The sequence below is a fragment of the Ranitomeya imitator genome, chromosome 5 (genome assembly GCF_032444005.1).
Source record: "Ranitomeya imitator isolate aRanImi1 chromosome 5, aRanImi1.pri, whole genome shotgun sequence".
Taxonomy (NCBI): Eukaryota; Metazoa; Chordata; class Amphibia; order Anura; family Dendrobatidae; genus Ranitomeya; species Ranitomeya imitator.
This window is the reverse complement of record NC_091286.1, coordinates 666,969,345-666,995,381: the sequence shown is the minus strand read 5'-3', so window position 1 is coordinate 666,995,381 and position 26,037 is coordinate 666,969,345. Positions and strand designations below refer to the sequence as shown.

The 26,037-nt window shown below is 44.1% G+C and overlaps 1 protein-coding gene and 1 pseudogene across 3 annotated transcripts in view; both read left to right on the top strand.

The window, feature by feature from the left end:
• LOC138638732 (cytochrome P450 2K6-like) overlaps positions 1-10,150 on the top strand; it is a 68,118-nt gene extending 57,968 nt beyond the window's left edge. For 2 of the 3 annotated variants that reach the window (XM_069728273.1, XM_069728272.1), the window contains 2 exons: positions 2,840-2,981; positions 7,108-7,583. In XM_069728273.1, the coding sequence (XP_069584374.1) occupies positions 2,840-2,981; positions 7,108-7,292 (327 nt within the window). In that variant the 3' untranslated portion in view covers positions 7,293-7,583. Of the gene's footprint in view, positions 1-2,839; positions 2,982-7,107 lie in introns of all 3 variants that reach the window. The other variant, XM_069728271.1, reaches the window with a different exon arrangement.
• Positions 10,151-12,437: 2,287 nt separating this feature from the next.
• The window catches only part of LOC138638731 (cytochrome P450 2C5-like), a 125,039-nt pseudogene continuing 111,439 nt past the window's right edge, over positions 12,438-26,037 (top strand).

Here is a 26,037-nt window from a genome sequence, read left to right as displayed (position 1 = left end):
AAAGGGAGGCTGGCAAGGCTAGTTATGAGAGGTGGGCGGGTCAAACTAGCCACACACACACCCACCTAGGGGAGTGGTTAAAGGTATATAATGGGACCAGGGTGTGGGTCACATGGTTCCAGTGTTTGGATCTGAATGATGCAAGTGCAAGGTCCTGGAAGCCTGTGTTGGAAGTCCTGGGAGTAGGATTCCTGAACGGCACAAGTGGGGCTTTGGACCTGGTGGCCTGGGGTGTTGGACTAACATCCTGAATAGCACCCGGACAGGCCACATGCCTCTGTGTTGGACGGTCCCAGGGGGATGGACATCCTGAAGAGCACAGTGAGATCGTGGTCCTGGACGGTCTGTGTTGAAAGCTCCTGCGAATGGAGTCTTCCTGGAGCACCTGACAGACTGTGGACCTGGACGATCTGTGTTGGGGAAGCTATTGTCATTTGGTGGGTCTGGACTGACTGAGGTATGCCTGCCAGTCAAGTTGGTGATTTCCGTGAGGCAGCTTTCCCAGAAGAGAGGACTGACAAGGAGCCAGCAGGTGGAGCAGGAGCTCCCGTCAGGTACCTATACAGACTGTTTGTGCTTGTGATGTTCTATGAACTGTGTGGTAACCCATGGCAACTAGTCAGGAGAGGACCAGCGTGTTCAGTTGCCTCAGACTAAGGATGTGAAACTTGATGTGATGTCCTGGTACAGTGTGTAAATGGACTGTTCATGATGTGGTTTATGATACCTTAATAAACCAAATAGACTGTTTTTGTGTGAAAAACTGTGCCCGTGTGCCCAAATATCGCTGCCAAGTGAGTGTCCCTCAAGACACGTGGTAAGCGGAATCTTACACCAGGCATTCACTTAGTTAAGCCGGTCCCGTACAAGGTTGAGTCTAAGACCAGTGGTTCTCCAAGCTGGGGTACGTTTGTGTTTTTCTTACTTTCTGCCTCATATTGTTTAAAGTGTTAATAAACCACTGAAGTTTGGACTTGAAGCCTGTGTGTTGCCTCATCACTGCGACCCCGCACTGCCTACCAGAGAAAATCCTTACACGCACTAAAGCAAATACATAAATTCTGAGATGATAGACGCTACATGTGTTTAACAATGTTCCAAAGTTTATTAAGTTCTCACTCGGATAGCAAAGACAAGTACAAAATGTAATAAAAAGATGGGCTGACATGATAAGGGCAAGACAACCAAACACTACATCATAGATAGCTATTATCAAATATTAAACCTGGACTTTGGGATTTGTATCCCCCTCCCACCCTTACTTGTATTTTAGAAAATTACAGGTGTTTCTGGTATGTTCTTTTTTGTAAAATTCATTGTTAAATAGGTTAAGCTATGTTTCTACAAATTGTATTTGGTACAAAAATTGAGTTTAGTTTAAGTTGGTATACGTGCAGTACATAAACACATGTTCACATTGGTCGTAAAGCATACAAAACCTACAAGAAACAAAATGAAGCCCTTGTAATATGCACATGTCTGTGTTAATGAAGTTTCATCAAAATAGGCAATGCAGCAAATGAGAAGTTTCTTTAACAAAGTAGTTTCATTTGAAACCTGAAGCACCAAAACGAAAAAAAAAAAATACACTAGAAAATAATGAATGCAAAAAAAAGACACAAGAAGACTAATATTGCAGAAAATCTGCATAATCAAAAATGCACTAGAAGCTCATCGTAGGTACTTAGACCTCATAACTAGACAGCTAGCCTATGAGAAGTGGCCTACTTCCTATGTAACAATCAAGCGCTTGTAAGGTCTTTGCTATACAGCATTCAAGCACTTTTCGGAAGTTGATTGCGTCGTTGGATCTGGCCAGCTTCAGTGCCGATGAGCTTCTGTGATGCTGCAGAGGCAAACCTTACTTAGCAAACAGCATTGGAGAATGAATAGTTCAGGCCAGTGACACAAACAAGTTGCTGGCCCGACCTCTCAGATATCAGAATCTCACGGTCTCCAGGGGAACCTGGGGAATGGACATCATATTTAAGAAGACCCCTTGAACAAACTTTTTAACTTTTCCATGAATTTAAAGCCTCTATGCTCTAGAGCAGTGTTCCCCAAGTTCGGTCCTCAAGAGCCACCAAGAGGTCATGTTTTCAGGATTTCCTTAGTAATGCCCAGGTGAGAACTCCATAATCTAGACAGGCATCAATTCCATCACCTGGGCCATGCTAAGGATATCCTAAAAACACGACCTGTTGGTGGCTCTTAAGGACTGGAGTTGGGGAACACTGCTCTAGAATATCTCCAGATCTCACTGCATAAGAATTGGATGAAAAGAATTAATACTTATAACAGCTCTCAAGCTTCTCCCCGTCACCCATCCGGTCTCGCCAAATGTTTTTATCATCATCACAAGCACTGAATCCGGAGGCCTCCTCACTCTAATCAGTAACTTCATTTCAAATTAGATCCTGGAGGATTCCACGCAAGTGCACATAAGGTCATGAAATGTGCCATGACCTTACCCAGTACTGTCCTGGCCCAGCATGAGAGGCCCAGGAATTTTAATGCTTGAGGTAGTGACAAGAAAATGCAATGAGGACCAGACGATTGCCTGTTATGAGAGAGAGTTGAATGGTATGGTGAATATAAAGTTTTTTTATTAGATTTTTTTTTACACCTTTTTTATAGATATTTCGCTGAATTTGAGCACCAGCAAATTTACCAAAAATTTGCATTTTGCGAATCCTGATTTTTGAAATAGTAGAGTATAAGTAAATTCCACGTTCATATCTACTGACTGTGTATGGTTTCTCCCTCTCAGAGTGAGTGGCCATGACTATAACATTATGCTCAAACCTATACTTTTTGTCCCACTTCTCTGTATTTTCAGGGCACCCATGTTATTCCACTATTGGGTTCTGTACTGAAGGACAAAAATTACTTTGAAAAACCAGATGAATTTTATCCAGAACATTTTCTCAATTCTCAAGGACACTTTGTGAAAAATGAAGCATTTTTGCCATTTTCTGCAGGTACTATAGTATGTGGGCCTATATTGCTTGGCCATTGCTGGTTCCAGACTTTTGGGATGTTATTTTTGGATAAGGAGATGACAAGTTGATTCTCCAGTTATTGGTTGGGAACATAATGTCATTGTATCGGACATAATAAAATATGTTGTATGCAATGCAACTGAAAGGCAGTAGCATGCAACCTCCACCAGGGGGCACAGGTAAGGGGAAAAAAGGTAGCACTCACAGTGTAGCACCAAAGTGCAAAACGAGGAGAGCCACCAGGAGGCGGCAGAGTAGTCAGACAGGCCTGTCAGCAAGAAACAGGAAGACAAAAGTACCAGAGGTCACTGAATTGAGCGAGGTGAAAAACAAGACAGAAATCGGAACCAGAAGGGAGCACGGGATCCAAAACTTGAGACAAAAGACGTAGTTGGGGTACGAGCCAGAGAGTCAAAGCCAGACAGGAAGCATAGTAACAGAGATGTAAAGCAGGAGGCAAGGTTCAAAATACAAGCTGAGTCATACCCTGTAGGAAATCACCAAAGACACACTAAGTCGGGGACAGGGAATGGGTCAGGCACAGGTACAGATAATCAGTGGCAGAAGGATCATAAGGGTATATGGGTCAGCTGCTCCAGCCAGGGACTGGAACTATCACTGACACATGCTACCAGGAGTGGCAGCAATAAATAGCAACCCACAAACCAAAGAGAGGCAGGAAAGGTTAACCCCACTATAACCAGGCCGGGGAAGGAAAAGCAGGAAGCAAACCTCGACCTGGATCATGACACTGTACAGATGTAGCAAAATCATGCACGCAAAAGCGAAAATCAGACAGAATGCTATAATCACACCTTAAACCAAATACGGCAGACATGCCTCCTAACCAGTACAGACCAGACCCTTAAAGCAATCCACACTTCAGACCAAGCTACCTAAACTAATATTTAATATTTAATCCAAGACCAAACAATATTAACACATACAGACACCAGACCTTTAAAAGTAGGAGGGAGTAGGAGATATCTCACAGATCTCTAGGGTAGCAATCAAGGGGATCCCAGCAATACCAAAAACAAGGTGTGAGACTCTGAAAACAAATTCGTCTGACATGGAGCAGACATGTACTCGCAAATTTCACTTCCCTGTTGGATAAATCAAAGTACAATAATCCACTGTTTTCCATCAGTCCCACAAATTATAAATGGAGTGGAAATTGAGTATGTGTATCTATACTTCATTCAAGATAAGTATCTACATAGGAGCTTGTTTGGAGAGTGCTGGAGTCACATGTGTTGGAGCCCCAGTGATCTATAGTTATCCTCCAGTCCTATCGATAGGTGATAGCTTATGATTTTGCCAAAAAAGAGACAAAAAATAAACGGCACCGCCTGCAAAAACTGAGGTTTTCCCAATCTTGAACCCAGATGTCATAAACCAAAAGTTAGTAATCAGCCTCACCTCATGATCACGGGTGCTCTTCAGAAGGAAAATAGAGAATATCACTGTTGCATAAAAGAAAGAGGAGAAGGCATTCACCGATCTAAAAATCCCAACTTTTTTCAATCTTCATTCAAAAGTTCCATGGCCAGGGGAGTGAGAAAAGGAGCTCTTATGAGCAGGTGCAAACAACGGCCGTTTCGCGCTGTGCTTGCGCTTCTACGGGATTTTTAGATCGGTGAGTGCCTTCTCCTCTTTCTCGTATGTAACTTATGATTTTGGTAAGAATCCTTTAAAGTAATCTAAAATTCAGACCAGTCTGATAGACCCAAGACCAGGCTCTCTGACCAGACCATCCAAACTAATACAGATCCTTTTACCAGACCTCCTAAACTATTACCAAACCCATACCAGTCCTTCTAAATTAATACTGATTCTAGACCGAACTGAAAAAATTCAGACCCCCAGATCCTCTGAGTGAACACAGACCCCAGATCAACTAAACTAATACAGATCCTATAGTTGACCGCACCTTGTAAATAATTGCTGCAGACTCACTAGTCTTATACAGTACAAAGCCAATATCAGGCCACCTAAACTAATAAAGACCCAGGATAAAATCTATTACAGAACCCACCGCACTCCATGAATAAATATTAATCCAAGACAATATCCTTCAAACTAGTATGGTAAAGACCTAGAACCGACTTCTGCCCAGACTCGGCTCATTCTCAGCTCTTCTTTCTGCATCTTGCATTCCTCTTGATTTCAAGCTTTTTTTCTGTGAAGGCACACAGGAATGGAGAGGACTGCAGGGATGAGAAAAAGTAAGCAGCCAGTCAGTACACGGCACTAGGTAGACTCATTTTACAATTGTTCATCCTATATTTTTTAAAAATTATTCTTGTTTTACAACATCTCAGCTTGACAAAAATTCATTAGAGACCAACTAACTGTTACTGTATAGAGCCATGTAACTGTGTGCTCACCACATGATCATGACAAATTTCTATGCAAGCAGAGATCTAGAAAATGTTTGGGATGATACAGAAAGTGTTGCATTAGTGGAAAATCCTACAAAACTAACACGCTACAATATTAAAATAAATTGCTTATTTATTACAGGGAATCTGTCACCCCAAAATTCGCCTATAAGCTAAGGCCACCGCCATCATCATATGATGACATCCTTTGTCTGACCTTTCCCGGTGCCTGCGCACAGCAGTACTTTGCTCTGCCCTCAACAGGGCAGATAAAGTACGCCTGTGCAGGAGCCGCGGCAGGAAGCAAAGAAGAGCACTTTATCGTATGAAGATGGGAGGCGCTAGACCCGGACCGCGACGCTCATCGGACCGGACCGCACCGGGACCGCCCCTGGGTATGCTTTAGATAAGCCCCTGATGCCGGTGGCCTTAGCTTATAGGTAGTGTTGAGCGATACCGTCCGATACTTGAAAGTATCGGTATCGGATAGTATCGGCCAATACCCGAAAAGTATCGGATATCGCCGATACCGATACCCGATACCAATACAAGTCAATGGGACACCAAGTATCGGAAGGTATCCTGATGGTTCCCAGGGTCTGAAGGAGAGGAAACTCTCCTTCAGGCCCTGGGATCCATATTATTGTGTAAAATAAAGAATTAAAATAAAAAATATTGATATGCTCACCTCTCCGGAGGCCCCTGGACATCACCGCTGGTAACCGGCAGCCTTCTTTGCTTAAAATGAGCGCGTTTAGGACCTGAGAATGACATCGCGGCTTCTGATTGGTCGCGTGCCGCTCATGTGACCGCCACGCGACCAATCAGAAGCCGCGACGTCATTCTCAGGTCCTAAATACCTAGAATGAGGAGTTTAGGACCTGAGAATGACGTCGCGGCTTCTGATTTGTCGCGTGGAGGTCACATGAGCGGCACGCGACCAATCAGAAGCCGTGACATCATGGAAGTCCCTAAACGCGCTCATTTTAAACAAAGAAGGCTGCCGGTTACCAGTGATGTCCAGGGGCCTCCGGAGAGGTGAGCATATCAATATTTTTTATTTTAATTCTTTATTTTACACATTAATATGGATCCGATACCGATTCCCGTTACCACAAAAGTATCGAAACTCGGTATCGGAATTCCGATACCGCAAGTATTGGCCGATACCCGATACTTGCGGTATCAGAATGCTCAACACTACTTATAGGTCAATTTTTGGTGACAGATTCCCTTTAAAAAGAAACAATATATCATACATATACAGTATATAAATGTTAAGATCCAGGAAATATCAAACACAAACAGACATGTAAAGGGTCCACTTGAGAAAGCGGTCTGCGAAACACGTGTGGGAGTGCAGGCATTGTGAGTAATGGATTAGGAAATATACGGTCATTATATTGATAATTATGTTTCACATCTAATAGCAAGTATACTGACTATTTTATAATGGTATATAATGTCATGAATTCTTCTACTAGTTATTGACTTTTTTTTAAATGAGCTTTCACTGTCTGCTACATGTCCTCTAAAGTTTTTAATATTTCCCTGATTTTTAACAATTTATATATGTGTATATTTAAATTCTTTTAAACACCAATCTCCAAATGTCTGTTATCTAATTATTGGAAAACTGGTTGAGAATAAGTCTCGACTGCTTCACTCATACACAATGTGAGACCAGAAATATAATTTTATTTATTTATTTTTTCTATTAGGTAAAAGACGATGCACAGGCGAAATCCTGGCTAAAGCCGAGCTGTTCCTCTTCTTTACTGGACTGTTGCAGAATTTTTCTTTTCAGGCTCCTCCTGACACTGAGGTGAACATTACCCCTGTATTTGGCTTCACCAACACGCCCATGAGCCATAAAATATGTGCTGTGCTTCGTCATAATGACTAACGAGGTCAAATCAAAGTTGGTGGAGGCTAATTGATGAGAAGAAATGATGGAGGACCCATTCCAGGAAAAATTGTGACCACGTGACTGTGATCTTCCTTCCATCGTTAGAAGTAATGAGCGAGTGTGCTCGTTACTCGAGTTTTCCGAGCATGCTCGGGTGTTCTACGAGTACCTTGGGTGTGCTTGTAGATTATGTTTGTGTCTCTGCAGCTGCATGATTTGCGGCTGCTAGACAGCCTGAATACATGTGGGGATTCAATAACAAACAGGCAGTCCCTGCATGTGTTCAGGTTGTCTAACAGCCGCAAATCATGCAGCTGCGGGAACACAAACATAATCTTTGAGCATGCCCAAGATACCCGGAGAACACCGTAGCATGCTTGGAAACTCGAGTAGCAAGCACACTCGCTCATCACTATTTATTACTACTAATTTATAAAAATGGATGATGATGGCTTGTCCACACCACCCACCGCATTGGGCACAATCTCCACTTCTGTGACCCGTATAACATTTATTGTGAATGTGTTGTCATCATATTCAGTTATTAATGTCAACAGATGGGGCATTAATATTTTACTCTATTGGAAAGTCAAATAATCCTTTCCAAAAAGCCTACATTAAGTAAAGTACTGGAGAATATCGAAAGGTAGAGGTCACCAGAGATTGCACCCTTTATCTACCTTAATATCCAGCCTTACTGACTATTGTAAGAAGTTTAACCTACATGGAGCGACAAATCAAATTACACATCATGATCAATATGAGTAATATACAGTATACAGTATGTGGAGAATCAAAGACAATTGCCTCTATTATCTGGTTTTGACAAATCATCGTGTATATATAGTCAATAATGAACTTGTAAAGATAGTACCACTATTGATAAGGGTAGTTGGGTCCAACAGAAGCGATGAGTCTGAAGTCCACTGTTGGAATCTTGAGGTTCATCTAAACATAAGTTGTTATTATTATCATAATGACCAATCATTATTAACTCTAAAGGTCTATTAATGAAGCCAACAGGAAAAAAGCCCAATTGACACATGACTGGCACCAATTGAGTGCCTCATGGTCTTCTGCTGAATCTTTGGAACCCATTATTATGCTGTAGCCTAAGTCATCCTAACACTAGAAGAGACCATCATCACTAAATTGTGAGGACTTCTACTGACACATATGAGTCACCCGCCTGGGCTGTGGAGTACTCGGTACTGGGTCCGGTCTTAAACGGGATGTCATGGTGGCTGCACCCCTGTCCGTGGCCCTGAGCACCCAATTGAAGGGGAAAGGTCTTTTAAGGGGGATTGGGGATAAAGTCTTTTGTTCGCGATGCCACCTTTGGTTCTCGGTCAATAGGGTCGACGCTGCTTAAAAGGGTCCTCTGGGGTAGTGTTGTTGCAGCAAGATGGTAATGCTTCCCACAGGTGAAGCGGTGTCCTCAGGGCTCCCAATGTCTGTGGCAAGGATGGTGTATGCTGACGGATAAGTGGAGGACACAGAGTTGTAAAATCTTTACCTGGTTTACTGGTGGTAATATTCCACAGTCCAGGGTACCAGGTATGGGTGTCCTGTGGTCCAGCTGGCTCAGAGGCACTGGGAGAATCACCTTCCCAGTTGAGGTCTGTGAGCCTTTCCTCCTTGCGCTGTTGTATGAGGTCCCTGCTGCCTGAAGTTTTCTACAAGGTCCTCGTTCTTTCCCCCTGCCCTGGGACTGGTACCTGCATGACGGGCAGCTTGAGCCATTTTACAGGGACCCTATCATGCCCCGAGCTCTTCAGGTGCTGCTGCGTCTCAGATATGGTGTGGGCCAGTGTTCCCCAACTACGGTCTTCAAGAGCCAACAACAGGTCATGCTTTCAGAATTTACTTCATATTGAAGAAGTGATAATTCCATTACCTACACAGGCAATAATTTCATCACCTGGGCAATTCTAAGGAAATCCTGAAAACATGACCTGTTGGTGGCTCTTGAGGACTGGAGTTGGGGAACACTGGTGTGGGCCAATTACATACAGCTCTTAGCCCTCTGGTTCTGCTCTGTGTCTTAGAGTCCCACAAAAGCCTCGGGCTCCCAGTACCTGACTGCTGCGCTCTGACTCTGAGGGTGTCTGATCACAGTTCCCCTCTCAGCACTTTTCCTCCTGTGCACTCCTTCCATCTGCAGCTCCACCACATACAACCCCTTGGGTTCTCTCCTCTTCTTGAGGCGGCAGCTCCCTTGTGGCTGATCGGTCTCTCTGTCTGCACTCAGCTCCAGACTCCTTCTCCTTCAGTCTCTCTCAGACTATCCTTTCTCCTTGGTCTCCCTGGACCAACTGCCTAGCTCCTCCTCCAGGTCAGGATACATATAGCTAAGGGAAGCTCCCCTGAATCCAGATCCTGAGCTCCCCCTCCCGGCCTGGATTTGGAATGTGTTGTGTGTGGGTGCCTTACCTGGTAAAGAGAATTCCATTGCCTCCAAGCATAATATCACCTTCCCCGAAAGGAAGGCTACTTAACTGTAACAATCGGTTACCTGGGGTGTTATACATACACAGTCAAAAGTTCTTGCTTTTGGATAAAAAAAATTTGCACTTGCAAATGCTAATATGGTGTCAAAAAATATAGCTCATCCATCCTGATGTCTGATAAGTGGTGGAGACTGTATGTGAATAAAGGACATTTTATATAGGGATGATACTGTACATGAATTACACAAGGCTGGTTGTTCGAGAAGTTTTATAAATATTCTACTTCCAAATTGTTTGAGTCCAAATAATGCAAAATTGCTAAAGTATTGCTAAAAAATGAAAATAAAAAAAAGTAAAATAAAAATGATTGACTGCTAATGTTTACAATAAAATGAAGCTATACGATGTGTGTGTGTATGTATATATTTCTTACTTTGTATTGCAATGTTCATACTTCACACCACTGAAATTATATAGATTATAATCAGGTTATTTCAGACAGGTTGCCTCTGTCAGTTTAGAAGTCTGTAATGGCACTCATGCATAGCATCCTGTGTCACAGACTCATGCTCCCCAATGCCTTATGCAGTGTGGTATGAAAAGGTGCTGGTCTCCAGTAGTGATATATAGAAAAAAAACAGCCTGGGGGGAAATTAAAGAGGTATTGATCATAGCAGAAATTCTGTGTCATAGCTAACTAGAAGTAGGGGTGAGTAGCATTTATTATGCAACACCAGAAATTTACTTACAGCAGAAGGAGAGCATGTGGGGGGATTCCAGCCGTTACTGAAATGTGTATCTTTTGTCCAAGCTGAGGAAGACCACCTGTAAAGGGGTTGAATTGCTAATTGCCGATCATTTCGACTTGTTGTCTGTTCCATTTGCACAGAAGAGGAGAAATTGATTCACAAACGGTGTTGCTTCATAACTGGACAGGTTGACTTCACAGAAGTGTGATTGACTTGGAGTTACATTGTGTTCTTTAAGTGTTCCCTTTATTTTTTTTAACAGCATATTTAAAGGGGTTCACCACCAACACCATCTAGCCTCCTTAAACACAGTGTAAATAGGGTATGTGCACATGACATCTTTTCAAGTGGATCACACTTGGAACCTGCCTGAAAAAGTGCAAACGAATTCTACAAATAATGAACATAGTGCACAGAAATGTAAAAGCAACTTTATGTGCATATATGTTCTATTTTTTCATCAGCTGTGATGTGCCCCTAAAAGCCACAGGTGGAATTGCGATCCACCCGCAGCTGTTAACATGTTAAATACCGCTGTCAATCTTTGACAGTGGCTTTTAACATGAAGTGCATCACTAATCTGCCCATCGGCGCCTGTGTCACATGACCCCAGATCGCCAAAAGGTTGGCATGACAACCAGGGGTCTGCAGCAGACCCCTGTGATTGTCATTGCCGGCGTTCACAGAGCAGGGCTGAAGTCCTCTTCTCTGTAGCACAGGCGATCACATAATCATAGATTCTAGTCTCCCATGAAGACTATTGAAGTAAGCAAAAGTAAAAAAAACTTGTGCATATATTTTGTATTTTGTCACTTTTTTTAACGTCTTCAGACTTTGAAAGCCAAGAAGCAGCTAAAAGATGTAAAATGCTCATTCTTAAAGCAGCTTCCGAACTGCAGTCCCTCTTTAGATAATGTTTCAATTGCAAATAAAACATCAGCAAGTTTCAGATAAAACACTTTACCAAGCAGCTATGTCCTCCTTTAGCAAATAAATCCATTAGAAGCAGTTATGTTCTCCTCTTGCATGTTAACCTATTAGCAACCATGTCCTCTTCCATTAGCAAGGGCATCTTATTTTATATCAAATAACAATATTCAGTATGAAGTAAAACTTCAGGTTCCTTGTTTATAGGGATCTAAGGGGTAACGTTTCTCCTTATGGAGAGTGACATACCAGCTGACTTGTCAAGGTAAGGAGGCTTATTCACCTTGCAATGCTCCTCTGGGAAATTAAATATGCAAATTGCCTCTTCTGAGAAAAAGTGGACTTAAACTCTATAGTGCCACCTGTTGGAAGTAGCGATCCTACAAGTCACAATCAACCCTTTAACGAGTCGTGCAATATGACTTGGGATAAACAGCCAGAAACACCGTGTCTGCGAATTGAGATACTGATTTGACTTTAATCCTAACTCATATCGCACGACTCGTTAAAGGATTGATTGTGACTTGTAGGATCGCTACTTCCAACAGGTGGCGCTATAGAGTTTAAGTCCTCTTTTTCTCAGAAGAGGCAATTTGCATATTGTTTATAGGGAGGAATTTTTATTTTTTTATTTTTTTCATTTCATAGATTCAGTACTTATTGGTATTCATTGGTGGATTTATCATATTTAGGAATCTATTTAGAAGATTTTATGATGGAAATAGGTTAATCATTTCATTAATTGTAGTAACTTGACAAAACACACTAAATTCTGCAGGTCTAGATGCAAATCTCTGTTTACCATACTGATTCTGTATAAAATCGGCTCTTTTTTTTTTGCTACTTAATTACTGAAAACAGAATCTTTATTAAAATGCAAGGCTGTGTGCTAAATTAATCCTGCCAGATTTATTCTTGTTGACTCCCTTCAATGCTTTGTCTTGGTTTTGGTCCAAATACTCCTTTTATGGGACATTAGTTCAGGGCGTGGTTTCAAGTGCAGTCTTAATTTCTTTCTGCTGTAAAATTTCCCAGACATGAAAATATCATCTGCTATAAACGATTTCAAGCTGAGAGCCTGGATAACTGAAAGATCCTTTCTGTGATCGTGGTAAACCAAGAGCTGGACCCTAACCTCGTTCTCCAGGAAGCGTACCCTGAAGTTAAGGAGCAGAAATAAGCCCAGTGAGTTGGAATGTGTCTGTTTCTCAATCTTCTTTGTATTAATCATTTCTCATACAGGGCATATGATCAACAACATCTAATTGATTACTCGTAATCAACTCAAATTAAAATGGACCCCACTGAACAAATATTTTTTTGGGCCTTTTCAGTTGTAGGCTGGTGGCCCAAAAGTGGCATGTGCAGTAGAGTAGGACCCATCAGAGGGAAGTCACCTTGCCGTGGTTGATGAGCATACGTGAATTGGCCAATTTATGCACTAAGAACCTTCATTTTCATCTATTATTGTAAGTTTTGTAAAAAGAAAAATTTCATTTTTTTATGTATTTGAGAAATATAATCTATTTTGAATGTTTTTCTGTGTTTTCACATGGCTTAGGTTCATGCACATGTGCTGCTATGTTCAATTTTTGTCTATATGATACAGTTTTGCACGTGTTCACATTAGTAGTGCTGGTTGTATATATATTAATGAATAATAATAAAAAATTTATATATATATATATATATATATATATATATATACGGTATATATATATATTTTTTTCTATTATTATTCGTTAATAGTGATGAGCGAATATACTCGGTTCTCGAGATTTCCCGAGCACGCTCGGATGACCTCCGAGTATTTTTTAGTCCTCGGAGATATAGTTTTCAGCGCCTCAGCTGAATGATTTACATCTGTTAGCCAGCTTGAATACATGTGAGGATTCCCTAGCAACCAGGCAACCCCCCCAATGTACTTGTGCTGGCTAACAGATGTAAATCATTCAGCTGCGGCGCTGAAAACTACATCTCGGAGCACTAAAAAATACCCGGAGGTCACTTGGTCACCCGAGTGTGCTCGGGAAATCTTGAGTACCGAGAATATTCGCTCATCACTATTCCTTAACTTTATGTTGGTTCTTTATGGTTCTGCATAGCCAGCCACCATTTTACTGGATCCGCATGGAAGCAAATTAAGGAAATCTAAATTTTGTTAAATGTAGATCTTTGTAAAATTCAAGTAGAATTCAATTTCACTTGAATAGATTATTTAATCTCTGCTTACAATTGCTGCACTCTCTACTTTATTGGCTGCAGAGGAGGCCCAAAAATGAGAAGTCAACTGTAAAATTAAAAATCCTTCCATTTTTCATAATAGACAGGACTTTAAATAAGACGTAAACTGCAAAGTTACGTCTTCTCAAAGCACTTTGCAATTTTATTAGTGATGAGTGAGCGTGCTCAGATAAGGTGCTATGAGTTCCCACTAGTGTGCTAAGGCTGGTTTCACACGTCAGTGGCTCCGGTACGTGAGGTGACAGTTTCCTCACGTACCGGAGCCACTGACACACGTAGACGCATTAAAATCAATGCATCTGTGCAGATGTCATTGATTTTTTTGCGGACCGTGTCTCTGTGTGCCAAACACGGAGACATGTCAGTGTTCATGGGAGCGCACGTATTACACGGACCCATTAAAGTCAATGGGTCTGTGTAAAACACGTACCGCACACGGACATTGTCCGTGTGCAGTCCGTGTGCCGTGCAGGGGACAGCGCTCCAGTAAGCACTGACCCCCCACATGGTGCTGAAACCACGCCCCCCCGCTGTTCTGAAAATACTCACCCAGCTCCCTCGTTGGCTGTCACTGCTTCCTGTCCTGGCCGCACCTTCTACTGCATGCAGTCACATGGGGCCGCCGATTACAGCCATGAATATGCAGCTCCACCTCCCATAGGGGTGGAGCCGCATATTCATTACTGTAAATGAGCAGCCCCACATGACCGCTCATACAGTACAAGGAGCTGGGTGAGTATTTTAATCACAGCGGGGGGGGGGGGGCGCACAGGGGGTGGGAGGGGGGTGGGGACCTGGATCTGGATTTTACACACTATTATTCATATCTTCTCTACAGCAAACACTGCTGCAGGGAAGATATGAATGGGGCTTCAGCACGATGCAGCGGACAGCGCTGTCTTCGGCACGGTGCATGTGGTACCCAGTGGGCACACGGGCGGCACACATGTGCCACACTGATGTGCTACAGAAACGCACCGGCACATGGACACAGATAATTCCGGTACCGATATTTCCGGTACCAGAATTATCTGGACGTGTGAGACTGCCCTAACAGAGTTTCTTCAGCATGCTCAAATGCTATGTTTGAGTCACTGTGGCTGCATGTCTTGTGGCTGTTCAACAGCGTCTACACATGCAATGATTGCCTAGCAAACAGCTAATCCTTACATGTGTTGCAGCTGTCGAACATCAGCGAGACATCAAGCCATGGCGGCTCAAACAAAGTATTCGAGCACGCCAAAGATACTCTATAAGCACAAGCACGCTCTCGCTCATCACTACATTTTCCATTTCCTTTACTACTATAAATGCACAAATCCTGTATGTTTCTTATCAATGTGAACCAAACTCATATTGCATGTTGTGTACTGAGCAATCATTACCTTCTGATGACGATCACAGCTCTACAGTAAAAATTGTGAAGGACCAAGGCCACAAGTGTACAATTCCTCTGCAAGGCAGCACATGTGTACAAAATGTATGTATGGGCGGATTGTAAAGTTCTATTTAAATATTTCTAGAATTATTTTTTTAAGTAAATAACTGAAAAAAAGGAAACAAAAAACAAATGTATATGATAGAGAAAAAAACTTCCACAGCACACCCTACTTTTTCTGTTGATTCCAGAGACTGCATATCAATATTCTTCAACCAATGATCATTTACTGTGTCTGCTTGTAGTTGTGCTGCTGACTTCGTGGGTTGACTATCTGGGGGTCTTACAAACTTCAGATTGCAATCTTGTGGTTATGCAATGTGACTCCGAACTGCAAAATCACATTGAAGAGCTGGATCCAGTCTAGGACATTTCACGTACATGTTAAACCTTACAGAGGGCTACATTTTCTGTAAGACAGAACCAGTTACACATGGGCTGCTTGCACATTGAACAAGTCTGTAGGAACCTGTTCACACCACCAAAAAACTTGAAGACACAAAAGAGCACAGCGAGGTCAAAAATACTCTGTTGTAAAAAAATCACAGTAATAAGCAAGTGCTTGTCAAAAGATGAAAAAAACAGGGTATTTAGTTGATACTTTTTTTTGCAAAAAAATGTATACTAAGCTGCTCCACCAATCGTCAAGGTATACCCTTATAGAGCAGTCCTATCTAATGTATATAATCCCTATCTGATGTATTTAAAACCTGATCATCTGTATAGTACCTGTATAAGCAGGGTTCAGAGAAGGAACATCCATGTGAACATGCAGTATGGAACAGCTTAAATGCAAATGACCCACAGAGGAGTGGTGGACTCCCCAGTCTTGTAGAAACAAGAGAACAATTATAGAACCAGAAACACATGGGCTACTTGCACATTGAACAAATCTGTAGAAACCTGTTCACACCACCAAGAAACTTGAAGACACAAGGCTAGGTTCACATTGCGTTAGTGCAATCCGTTTAGCGGATACGCTAACGGATTGCACTAACGCAATGTACAAAAAGGGATTGCGTTTGGCAATCCCGCTAGCGCTAGCAATCCCGATCTGCGCTAGTGAAGAACGGACCCTGAATGCTGCAAGTAGCGTTTGAGGTCCGTCCGAAAATAACGGCACATCGCTGACGCATGCCAAAAATGGCATACGTTAGCACATTGCAGTCAATGGGTGCGCTAACAGATCCGTTACATAGCGTTAATTGCACCAATTTCACCATGTAACGGATTCTGTTCGCGGACACCCACTAACGCAATGTGAGCCTAGCATAACCACTTACGGTAAGAAAAGGTAGACATAGAAATATTACATTTCATTGTATGAAGGTAAAAACAGAACAGCATAAAAAGTGTATATTCTAATAAACAGATTGGGCAGACCTGTGGATGTTTGGATCTGTTGACTTTGGCCAAACATTAAAAAAAAGTTTTGTTCAGGTACCAGAATGGCACAGGGAACCCAGACCCATTCAAATGAATGGGGGCCCCGAAAATTCTGCATTTCCTATGCTGTCATCTGTGTGACAGTGCAATAAACGCTGGCTCTGATCTGCGGTAAGTTCATTATTGCTGGTGAGAGCGCTGTGGTTCTTATGCTGTCGCACAGATAGCTGCGTGTGAGCCAGCAGCTGTCACTGAAGGTAAAAAGATCACTGCCAGTAACAGGTGTCGGCTGATGAGTACTACTCTCATCATCATATACCTGGTCTAAATGATAGTAGTGAAAGCAGGCGTACAATGATGAAAGTATTCACCATCCAACTCCTGTGCAATAAATAAATTACTTTTAAAAAAATGGCATGTGGTCCCCTCTATTTTTGCTAACCAGCAGAGGCAAAACCGAAAGCGGTGGTCTGCAACACCCAGCTGTCAGCTTGATCTTGGCTGGTTATCAAAAATAGAGGGATCCCACACTGTATTTTTTGTTATTTAAATAAACTGCCTGAATGCTTTAGTTTTGCTGCTTCTCAAAAATAAGGACAGCACACTGTTTTTTTTTTTAAATTATTTAAATAAATATAAAAAAACTGACTGAGGACCCCTCTATTTTTGATAACCAGCCATGATAAACTTGACAGATGGGGGCTGCAGCCCACAGCAATTTGTTTTGCATGCACAGGTTATCTAAAATAGAATAGACCTCTTGTCTTATTTTTATTTTATTGTTTACACAATGCTCCAGCCAAACATAGACACGCCAATATTTGACATGGTGTTGTGGTGTTGAGGTGATGGATGCTCCCTGCGATGCAACCCGGAGTATTTTGTCTTTAGTACACGTGAGCGCTAAAGATGTCGTTTAGTGCACCTGGGTCTGGGTTGCGGGTAGCTATGAGAGATGGGAGGGTCTGGCTACCCATATACCTCACCTCTTAGTGGGAGCGCTCACTATACCCCTTTTCCCTGCAGGAGTTTGAGGACCTCCAGTGATGTCATGATCATGTGACCAGTGCATGTGATGTTACCTCACCTGAGGGTGTGGTTACAGGCTGCCTAATGGAGGTGTGTTTAGCACATGTGAGTGAGTGTTTGAGAGTCTGCCAGTGTGGGCAGAGATCCATGTGTCCAGGCTGGACATTACAGAGTGGTCTGTGTTTTGAGAGGGAGGAGCCTTTCTGTGTCTGTGGCTCCAGATAGCATACCTCCCAACTTTTGAAGATGGGAAAGAGGGACAAAGTTTGCGGCCACACCTCTGACCACACCCATTCATAATTAGTCACACCCATATCCACCTCCCAACCACACCCATTTAGCACTGCTGATCACACTGTTTCAAATACAATAATTATAAACACAAAAATATGGCCACACAGTGCCCCATACTGTATAATGGCCACACATGATGCTCCATACTGTATAATGAACACACATGACGCTCCATACTGTATAATGAACACACATGATGCTCCATACTGTATAATGACTGCACATGATGCTCCATACTGTATAATGAACACACATGATGCTCCATACTGTATAATGACCGCACATGATGTTCCATACTGTATAATGGCCACACATGATGCTCCATACTGTATAATGAACACACATGACGCTCCATACTGTATAATGAACACACATGATGCTCCATACTGTATAATGGCCACACATGATGCTCCATACTGTATAATGGCCACACATGATGCTCCATACTGTATAATGAACACACATGACGCTCCATACTGTATAATGAACACACATGACGCTCCATACTGTATAATGAACACACATGATGCTCCATACTGTATAATGACTGCACATGATGCTACATACTGTATAATGAACACACATGACGCTCCATACTGTATAATGAACACACATGATGCTCCATACTGTATAATGACCGCACATGATGTTCCATACTGTATAATGGCCACACATGATGCTCCATACTGTATAATGAACACACATGACGCTCCATACTGTATAATGAACACACATGATGCTCCATACTGTATAATGGCCACACATGATGCTCCATACTGTATAATGGCCACACATGATGCTCCATACTGTATAATGAACACACATGACGCTCCATACTGTATAATGAACACACATGACGCTCCATACTGTATAATGAACACACATGATGCTCCATACTGTATAATGACTGAACATGATGCTCCATACTGTATAATGAACACACATGACGCTCCATACTGTATAATGAACACACATGATGCTCCATACTGTATAATGGCCACACATGATGCTCCATACTGTATAATGGCCACACATGATGCTCCATACTGTATAATGAACACACATGACGCTCCATACTGTATAATGAACACACATGACGCTCCATACTGTATAATGAACACACATGATGCTCCATACTGTATAATGACTGAACATGATGCTCCATACTGTATAATGAACACACATGACGCTCCATACTGTATAATGAACACACATGATGCTCCATACTGTATAATGGCCACACATGATGCTCCATACTGTATAATGGCCACACATGATGCTCCATACTGTATAATGAACACACATGACGCTCCATACTGTATAATGAACACACATGACGCTCCATACTGTATAATGAACACACATGATGCTCCATACTGTATAATGACTGCACATGATGCTCCATACTGTATAATGAACACACATGACGCTCCATACTGTATAATGAACACACATGATGCTCCATACTGTATAATGACCGCACATGATGTTCCATACTGTATAATGACTGCACATGATGCTCCATACTGTATAATGGCTGCACATGATGCTCCATACTGTATAATGGCCACTCAGTGCTCCACACTGTATAATGGCCACACAGTGCTCCATACTGTATAATGGCCGCACACAATGCTCCATACTGTATGATAACCACACATGATGCTCCATACTGTATAATGACCGCACATGATGCTCCATACTGTATGATGACCACACATGATGCTCCATACTGTATAATGACTGCACATGATGCTCTATACTGTATGATGATCACACATGATGCTCCATACTGTATAATGAAGACACATGACGCTCCATACTGTATAATGAACACACATGATGCTCCATACTGTATAATGACCACACATGATGCTGCATACTGTATAATGACCGCACATGATGCTGCATACTTTATAATGACCCCACATGATGCTCAATACTGTATAATGGCCACACATGATGCTCCATACTGTATAATGGCCCCACATGATGCTCAATACTGTATAATGACCGCACATGATGCTCCATACTGTATAATGACCGCACATGATGCTCCATACTGTATAATGACCGCACGTGATGCTCCATACTGTATAATGACCGCACATGATGCTCCATACTGTATAATGACTGCAAGTGATGCTCCATACTGTATAATGACTGCACATGATGCTCCATACTGTATACTGGCTGCACATGATGCTCCATACTGTATAATGGCCACATACAGTTCTCCATACTGTATAATGATCCCACATGATGCTTAATACTGTATAATGACCCCCCTCCTGTATGTATGGCTCATATTCCCCCCCTCCTGTATGCATGGCTCATATTTCCTCCTCCTGTATGCATGGCTCATATTCCCCCCCCTCCTGTATGTATGGCTCATATTTCCCCCCCTGTATGCATGGCTCATATTCCCCCCCGTATGCATGGCTCATATTTCCCCCCCCGTATGTATGGCTCATATTCCCCCCCCCCCTGTATGTATGGCACATATTTCCCCCCTCTCCTGTATGCTCGGCTCATATTTCCCCCTCCTGTATGCATGGCTCATTTCTCCACCCCCCCCCGCGCTCCTCCTTCATCCCACCTACCCTCATACTTACCTGTTCCTCGCCGCGCGGCCATCCCTCTCACTCTGTCCCGACTCCCGGCTCAGCACCTTCTTCCTGGGTGAGCGGTCATGTGAGACCGCTCATTAAGGTCCATAAATATGCGCATATTCATGACCTTAATGAGCGGTACAATGTGACAGCTCATTCAGGAGTGCTGCAGAAGCCGAGACCATCGCTGGAGCAGGGTGAGTATCGTCTTCAAGGAGGGTGGGTGGGAGGCGGCTGGGGGGGCGGGCGGTTGGGCGGGGGGAGCGGGATCAGTCGGGAGGTGACCCAGCTTTTATAAAAAAAAAAAAAAACAGCCACAAACCTTGCTCAGGTGCCGCCCCCTGCATTGTCCCCGCCCTAGGCACGTAGTGCGGGACAACTAATGTCCCGCCCGGAATCGCAGGGCTGACTGTCAAAATCAGGACAGTCCCGCGTGATCCGGGATGGTTGGGAGGTATGAGATAGAGCCTGAGTGCTGGACATTGCACAGCCTGTGTGCCTTCAGGGCTGAGAGAGCAGAGCTTTACTATGGATATTGGTACTGTGTCGGCCTGATGTAAACACTGTTTACCTTTGTGTTGCTGACTTGATAGTTTATGAAGCAAATAAACCCACATGGATGTTGAAGAGAATGTGCCTCCTGTTTCCTCCTATGCATCTGAGTGAGTACAATCCTTACAATTGGTGTCAGACTGCGGGCAATGGTCCAAGAAGCACATGTTGCAGCACTGGCTGGTCTGAGCCAGAGGAGTAGTCTGACAACCGTGAGCAATACTGGCTGGGGTCAGTGATAACTGTTTGTGGGATAACTCTGAGGAGAAGAGGGATCCGGGAACCTGTGTGGCCAACACCAACAGGTAACCGGTGGGTCCATAATTTTTATTTTTCCTCTGATTCAACTTGCTGTGGCTCGGCGGGGTCACAAAAACTGAAGGCATCGGGCAGTAACTCGGTGGGGTTACGAATGTCGTCAACATCCTCAACACAGAGTCGTCAGGAGGTTCGCAAAGCTGTCTGGAGGTTTGCAGAGCTGTGCAGAGTAGTTGCAGCAAGATGTTCTGCAGCAGGAGCTGCAGTTGCAGCAGCAGCAGCTGCTGGAGATCGCCGGTGGTTTGTGACTGTGACAGGTGCTGTGGCAGTGCCAGCAGGAGCTGGTGAGGTATTGTGGGAGGACAGTGTGAACCAGGTCACACAAATTCTTAAAGAGCAACGGCCCAGAAAAGACCTAAGTATACTGTGGTACTGTTGCGACCTGAGAGTACCGTGTGGGAGTCCATGGGGTGCACTCTTAGTGGGGTGGTGTCCCTAAAGGGGGTGGGGTCCCAAAACGGAGCTGTGACCCATATAATTATGGTTGGACAAAAAGTGGCCGGGCATCCCAAAAAACGGGCAGCATCCCAAAATGGGATTGTTGCCCAGAAGGGGGTGGAATCCGTAAAGGGGGTGGCGGCCCTGTTCTGCCCATTAATGTGCAGCAAGTTAATTCACAATGTAGTACCAGTTGTCACCATTAGAGGTCATTAGGTACACATTTATCCTGTTCTGTATCCAGGAGCTTATCGCTTAAAGGCTATGTGCACATGTTGCAGATTTGACTGTGGAATTTTCTGTGCAGATTCTGCATTTCTTGGCAGAAAACACAGGTCAGAATCTGCGCCTTTTTTTGGTATGTGCACACGTTGCAGATTTGTGTGCGGATTTCTTCCTTTTTTTCTTACCTCTGCAGATCTCTATTACGGAATGGGTGCAGAAACGCAGCAGATCTGCACAAAGAATAGACATGGTCCTTTTTTGAATCTGCTGCGTTTTCTGTGCAGATTTTCCTGCACCATCAGCACAGCATTTTTTTTTGCCATTGATTTACATTAGGGTATGTGTCCACATTCAGGATTGCTTCAGGATTTGGTCAGAATTTTATGCAGGTAAAATCCTGACCAAATTTGCACCTGAGGTCACTGGCAGGTCACCTGCGCTGTCCTTGCATTCTTTCTGCACTGCAAGGACAAGCTGCGTTCTTAAAAGACGCGCCGCATGCGCGTTTTTGCGGGTATGCCGCATGCGTCTTTTAATGCATAGTGGAGACGGGATTTCATTAAATCCCCTCCACTATGCTATAACATCTGGATGCTGCGGCTCAATGCAGCGTCAAAAACACAGCGTTTCCTGAGCGTGGAAACATACCCTTATACTCTAAATCACTTGCAGATCTGCAGCGTTTCTGTGCGGGAAAAAAAAAGCTGTAGATCTCACAGGAAATCTGCAACATGTGCACATACCCTAAGTCTGTGCGCCCCCCCCTCCATTTCCCTGGCAAAGTAGCCATTTTCCCCTAGGCCTTGAGTCTTACACAAATGTTCATCTTTTAACATGCTGTAATGTGCCAAGTACTGATGCACTGTTATTTCCTTTGTAGTTTTTACCTGATCATCCATAATATCGAATATCTCACAATATCCTCTACTATTGTTGTTCATAGTTCACTATCTCAATAAATATAGACTTAAGAACCTATTCAGTCTGTCTACTGAGGCAATGGATGAAGGTTTAGCTGTATGCTAGAATCAACACAGCATTATACGTGGAGGAAGGCAGAACAGGCTCTAAAGGAGAAAATGGCGAAAAAAGGGGGCGGTGGCCCAAAAGGGGTGGAGTCTCAAAAAGGGGTGGCAGTGAATACGCTGATGGACTGTTGTTCAGTGTTCGAACAGCACATGTCCAGGATGTTGTACTGACTTTCCACCTGACAAGATGTCACAGAGCTATTCTGTAGAAATCAATGGCGAGTGCGTGACTGGACTTCTGGATTCGGGGAGCCTGGTGACGCTGGTGAGCGCCACAACGCCTATCTATCTGATTCCCGGAAGGAATATGGAAGTCCACTGCGTTCATGGGGTCGCTAGGGATTATCCGGTGTCCAGGGTAATCATTGAGACGCTCACTATTATTTCCAGCCATGATGTTCCTGTAGTCCCAAACTTGCCATTCCCTGTAGAAATAGACTAAAACTTTGAAAGGTTTTGGGACTCATGGGAGAAAAAAGGAGTGTCTGTTTGCTCAGAAGGGAGCCGGAATGACCCTAAGGGAGCCGCACCACAACAGGCGGCTGTAGTGGTTCAGGGTTGTGTGTATAAAAAGGAGACACCCCGAAACAGCTGTCTGTGGATGGATACCATGCTTGGCATAGGTGGCTTCACTTCATAGGATGCTGCCCTTCCCGTGGTTGTTCCTTCCCGGGGAAAGGCCTGGCTATTCACTGCTTGCGTCGAGAAACACGTGATGGTGTCTCCGCAGCTTCTTTACATGCATCTGCATATTTCCCATAAGGGATGGGGGCAGTGTTCTGGAATCACTGCGTTGAGAAACACGTGATGGTGTCTCCGCGGTGTTGGATGTTTTGGTCTCCCCGAGGCCAATCATCTGTGCCTTTTATAGCCTTTTTACTAGGCACTGCTCCTAATAGCCAGATTCCTACTCCACACTGATGAGGGGCAAAAACCCCGAAACAGCTGTCTGTGGATGGATACCATGCTTGGCATAGGTGGCTTTCCTTCATAGGATGCTGCCCTTCCCGTGGTTGTTCCTTCCCGGGGAAAGGCCTGGCTATTCACTGCTTGCGTCGAGAAACACGTGATGGTGTCTCCGCAGCTTCTTTACATGCATCTGCATATTTCCCATAAGGGATGGGGGCAGTGTTCTGGAATCACTGCGTTGAGAAACACGTGATGGTGTCTCCGCGGTGTTGGATGTTTTGGTCTCCCCGAGGCCAATCATCTGTGCCTTTTATAGCCTTTTTACTAGGCACTGCTCCTAATAGCCAGATTCCTACTCCACACTGATGAGGGGCAAAAACCCCGAAACAGCTGTCTGTGGATGGATACCATGCTTGGCATAGGTGGCTTTCCTTCATAGGATGCTGCCCTTCCCGTGGTTGTTCCTTCCCGGGGAAAGGCCTGGCTATTCACTGCTTGCGTCGAGAAACACGTGATGGTGTCTCCGCAGCTTCTTTACATGCATCTGCATATTTCCCATAAGGGATGGGGGCAGTGTTCTGGAATCACTGCGTTGAGAAACACGTGATGGTGTCTCCGCGGTGTTGGATGTTTTGGTCTCCCCGAGGCCAATCATCTGTGCCTTTTATAGCCTTTTTACTAGGCACTGCTCCTAATAGCCAGATTCCTACTCCACACTGATGAGGGGCAAAAACCCCGAAACAGCTGTCTGTGGATGGATACCATGCTTGGCATAGGTGGCTTTCCTTCATAGGATGCTGCCCTTCCCGTGGTTGTTCCTTCCCGGGGAAAGGCCTGGCTATTCACTGCTTGCGTCGAGAAACACGTGATGGTGTCTCCGCAGCTTCTTTACATGCATCTGCATATTTCCCATAAGGGATGGGGGCAGTGTTCTGGAATCACTGCGTTGAGAAACACGTGATGGTGTCTCCGCGGTGTTGGATGTTTTGGTCTCCCCGAGGCCAATCATCTGTGCCTTTTATAGCCTTTTTACTAGGCACTGCTCCTAATAGCCAGATTCCTACTCCACACTGATGAGGGGCAAAAACCCCGAAACAGCTGTCTGTGGATGGATACCATGCTTGGCATAGGTGGCTTTCCTTCATAGGATGCTGCCCTTCCCGTGGTTGTTCCTTCCCGGGGAAAGGCCTGGCTATTCACTGCTTGCGTCGAGAAACACGTGATGGTGTCTCCGCAGCTTCTTTACATGCATCTGCATATTTCCCATAAGGGATGGGGGCAGTGTTCTGGAATCACTGCGTTGAGAAACACGTGATGGTGTCTCCGCGGTGTTGGATGTTTTGGTCTCCCCGAGGCCAATCATCTGTGCCTTTTATAGCCTTTTTACTAGGCACTGCTCCTAATAGCCAGATTCCTACTCCACACTGATGAGGGGCAAAAACCCCGAAACAGCTGTCTGTGGATGGATACCATGCTTGGCATAGGTGGCTTTCCTTCATAGGATGCTGCCCTTCCCGTGGTTGTTCCTTCCCGGGGAAAGGCCTGGCTATTCACTGCTTGCGTCGAGAAACACGTGATGGTGTCTCCGCAGCTTCTTTACATGCATCTGCATATTTCCCATAAGGGATGGGGGCAGTGTTCTGGAATCACTGCGTTGAGAAACACGTGATGGTGTCTCCGCGGTGTTGGATGTTTTGGTCTCCCCGAGGCCAATCATCTGTGCCTTTTATAGCCTTTTTACTAGGCACTGCTCCTAATAGCCAGATTCCTACTCCACACTGATGAGGGGCAAAAACCCCGAAACAGCTGTCTGTGGATGGATACCATGCTTGGCATAGGTGGCTTTCCTTCATAGGATGCTGCCCTTCCCGTGGTTGTTCCTTCCCGGGGAAAGGCCTGGCTATTCACTGCTTGCGTCGAGAAACACGTGATGGTGTCTCCGCAGCTTCTTTACATGCATCTGCATATTTCCCATAAGGGATGGGGGCAGTGTTCTGGAATCACTGCGTTGAGAAACACGTGATGGTGTCTCCGCGGTGTTGGATGTTTTGGTCTCCCCGAGGCCAATCATCTGTGCCTTTTATAGCCTTTTTACTAGGCACTGCTCCTAATAGCCAGATTCCTACTCCACACTGATGAGGGG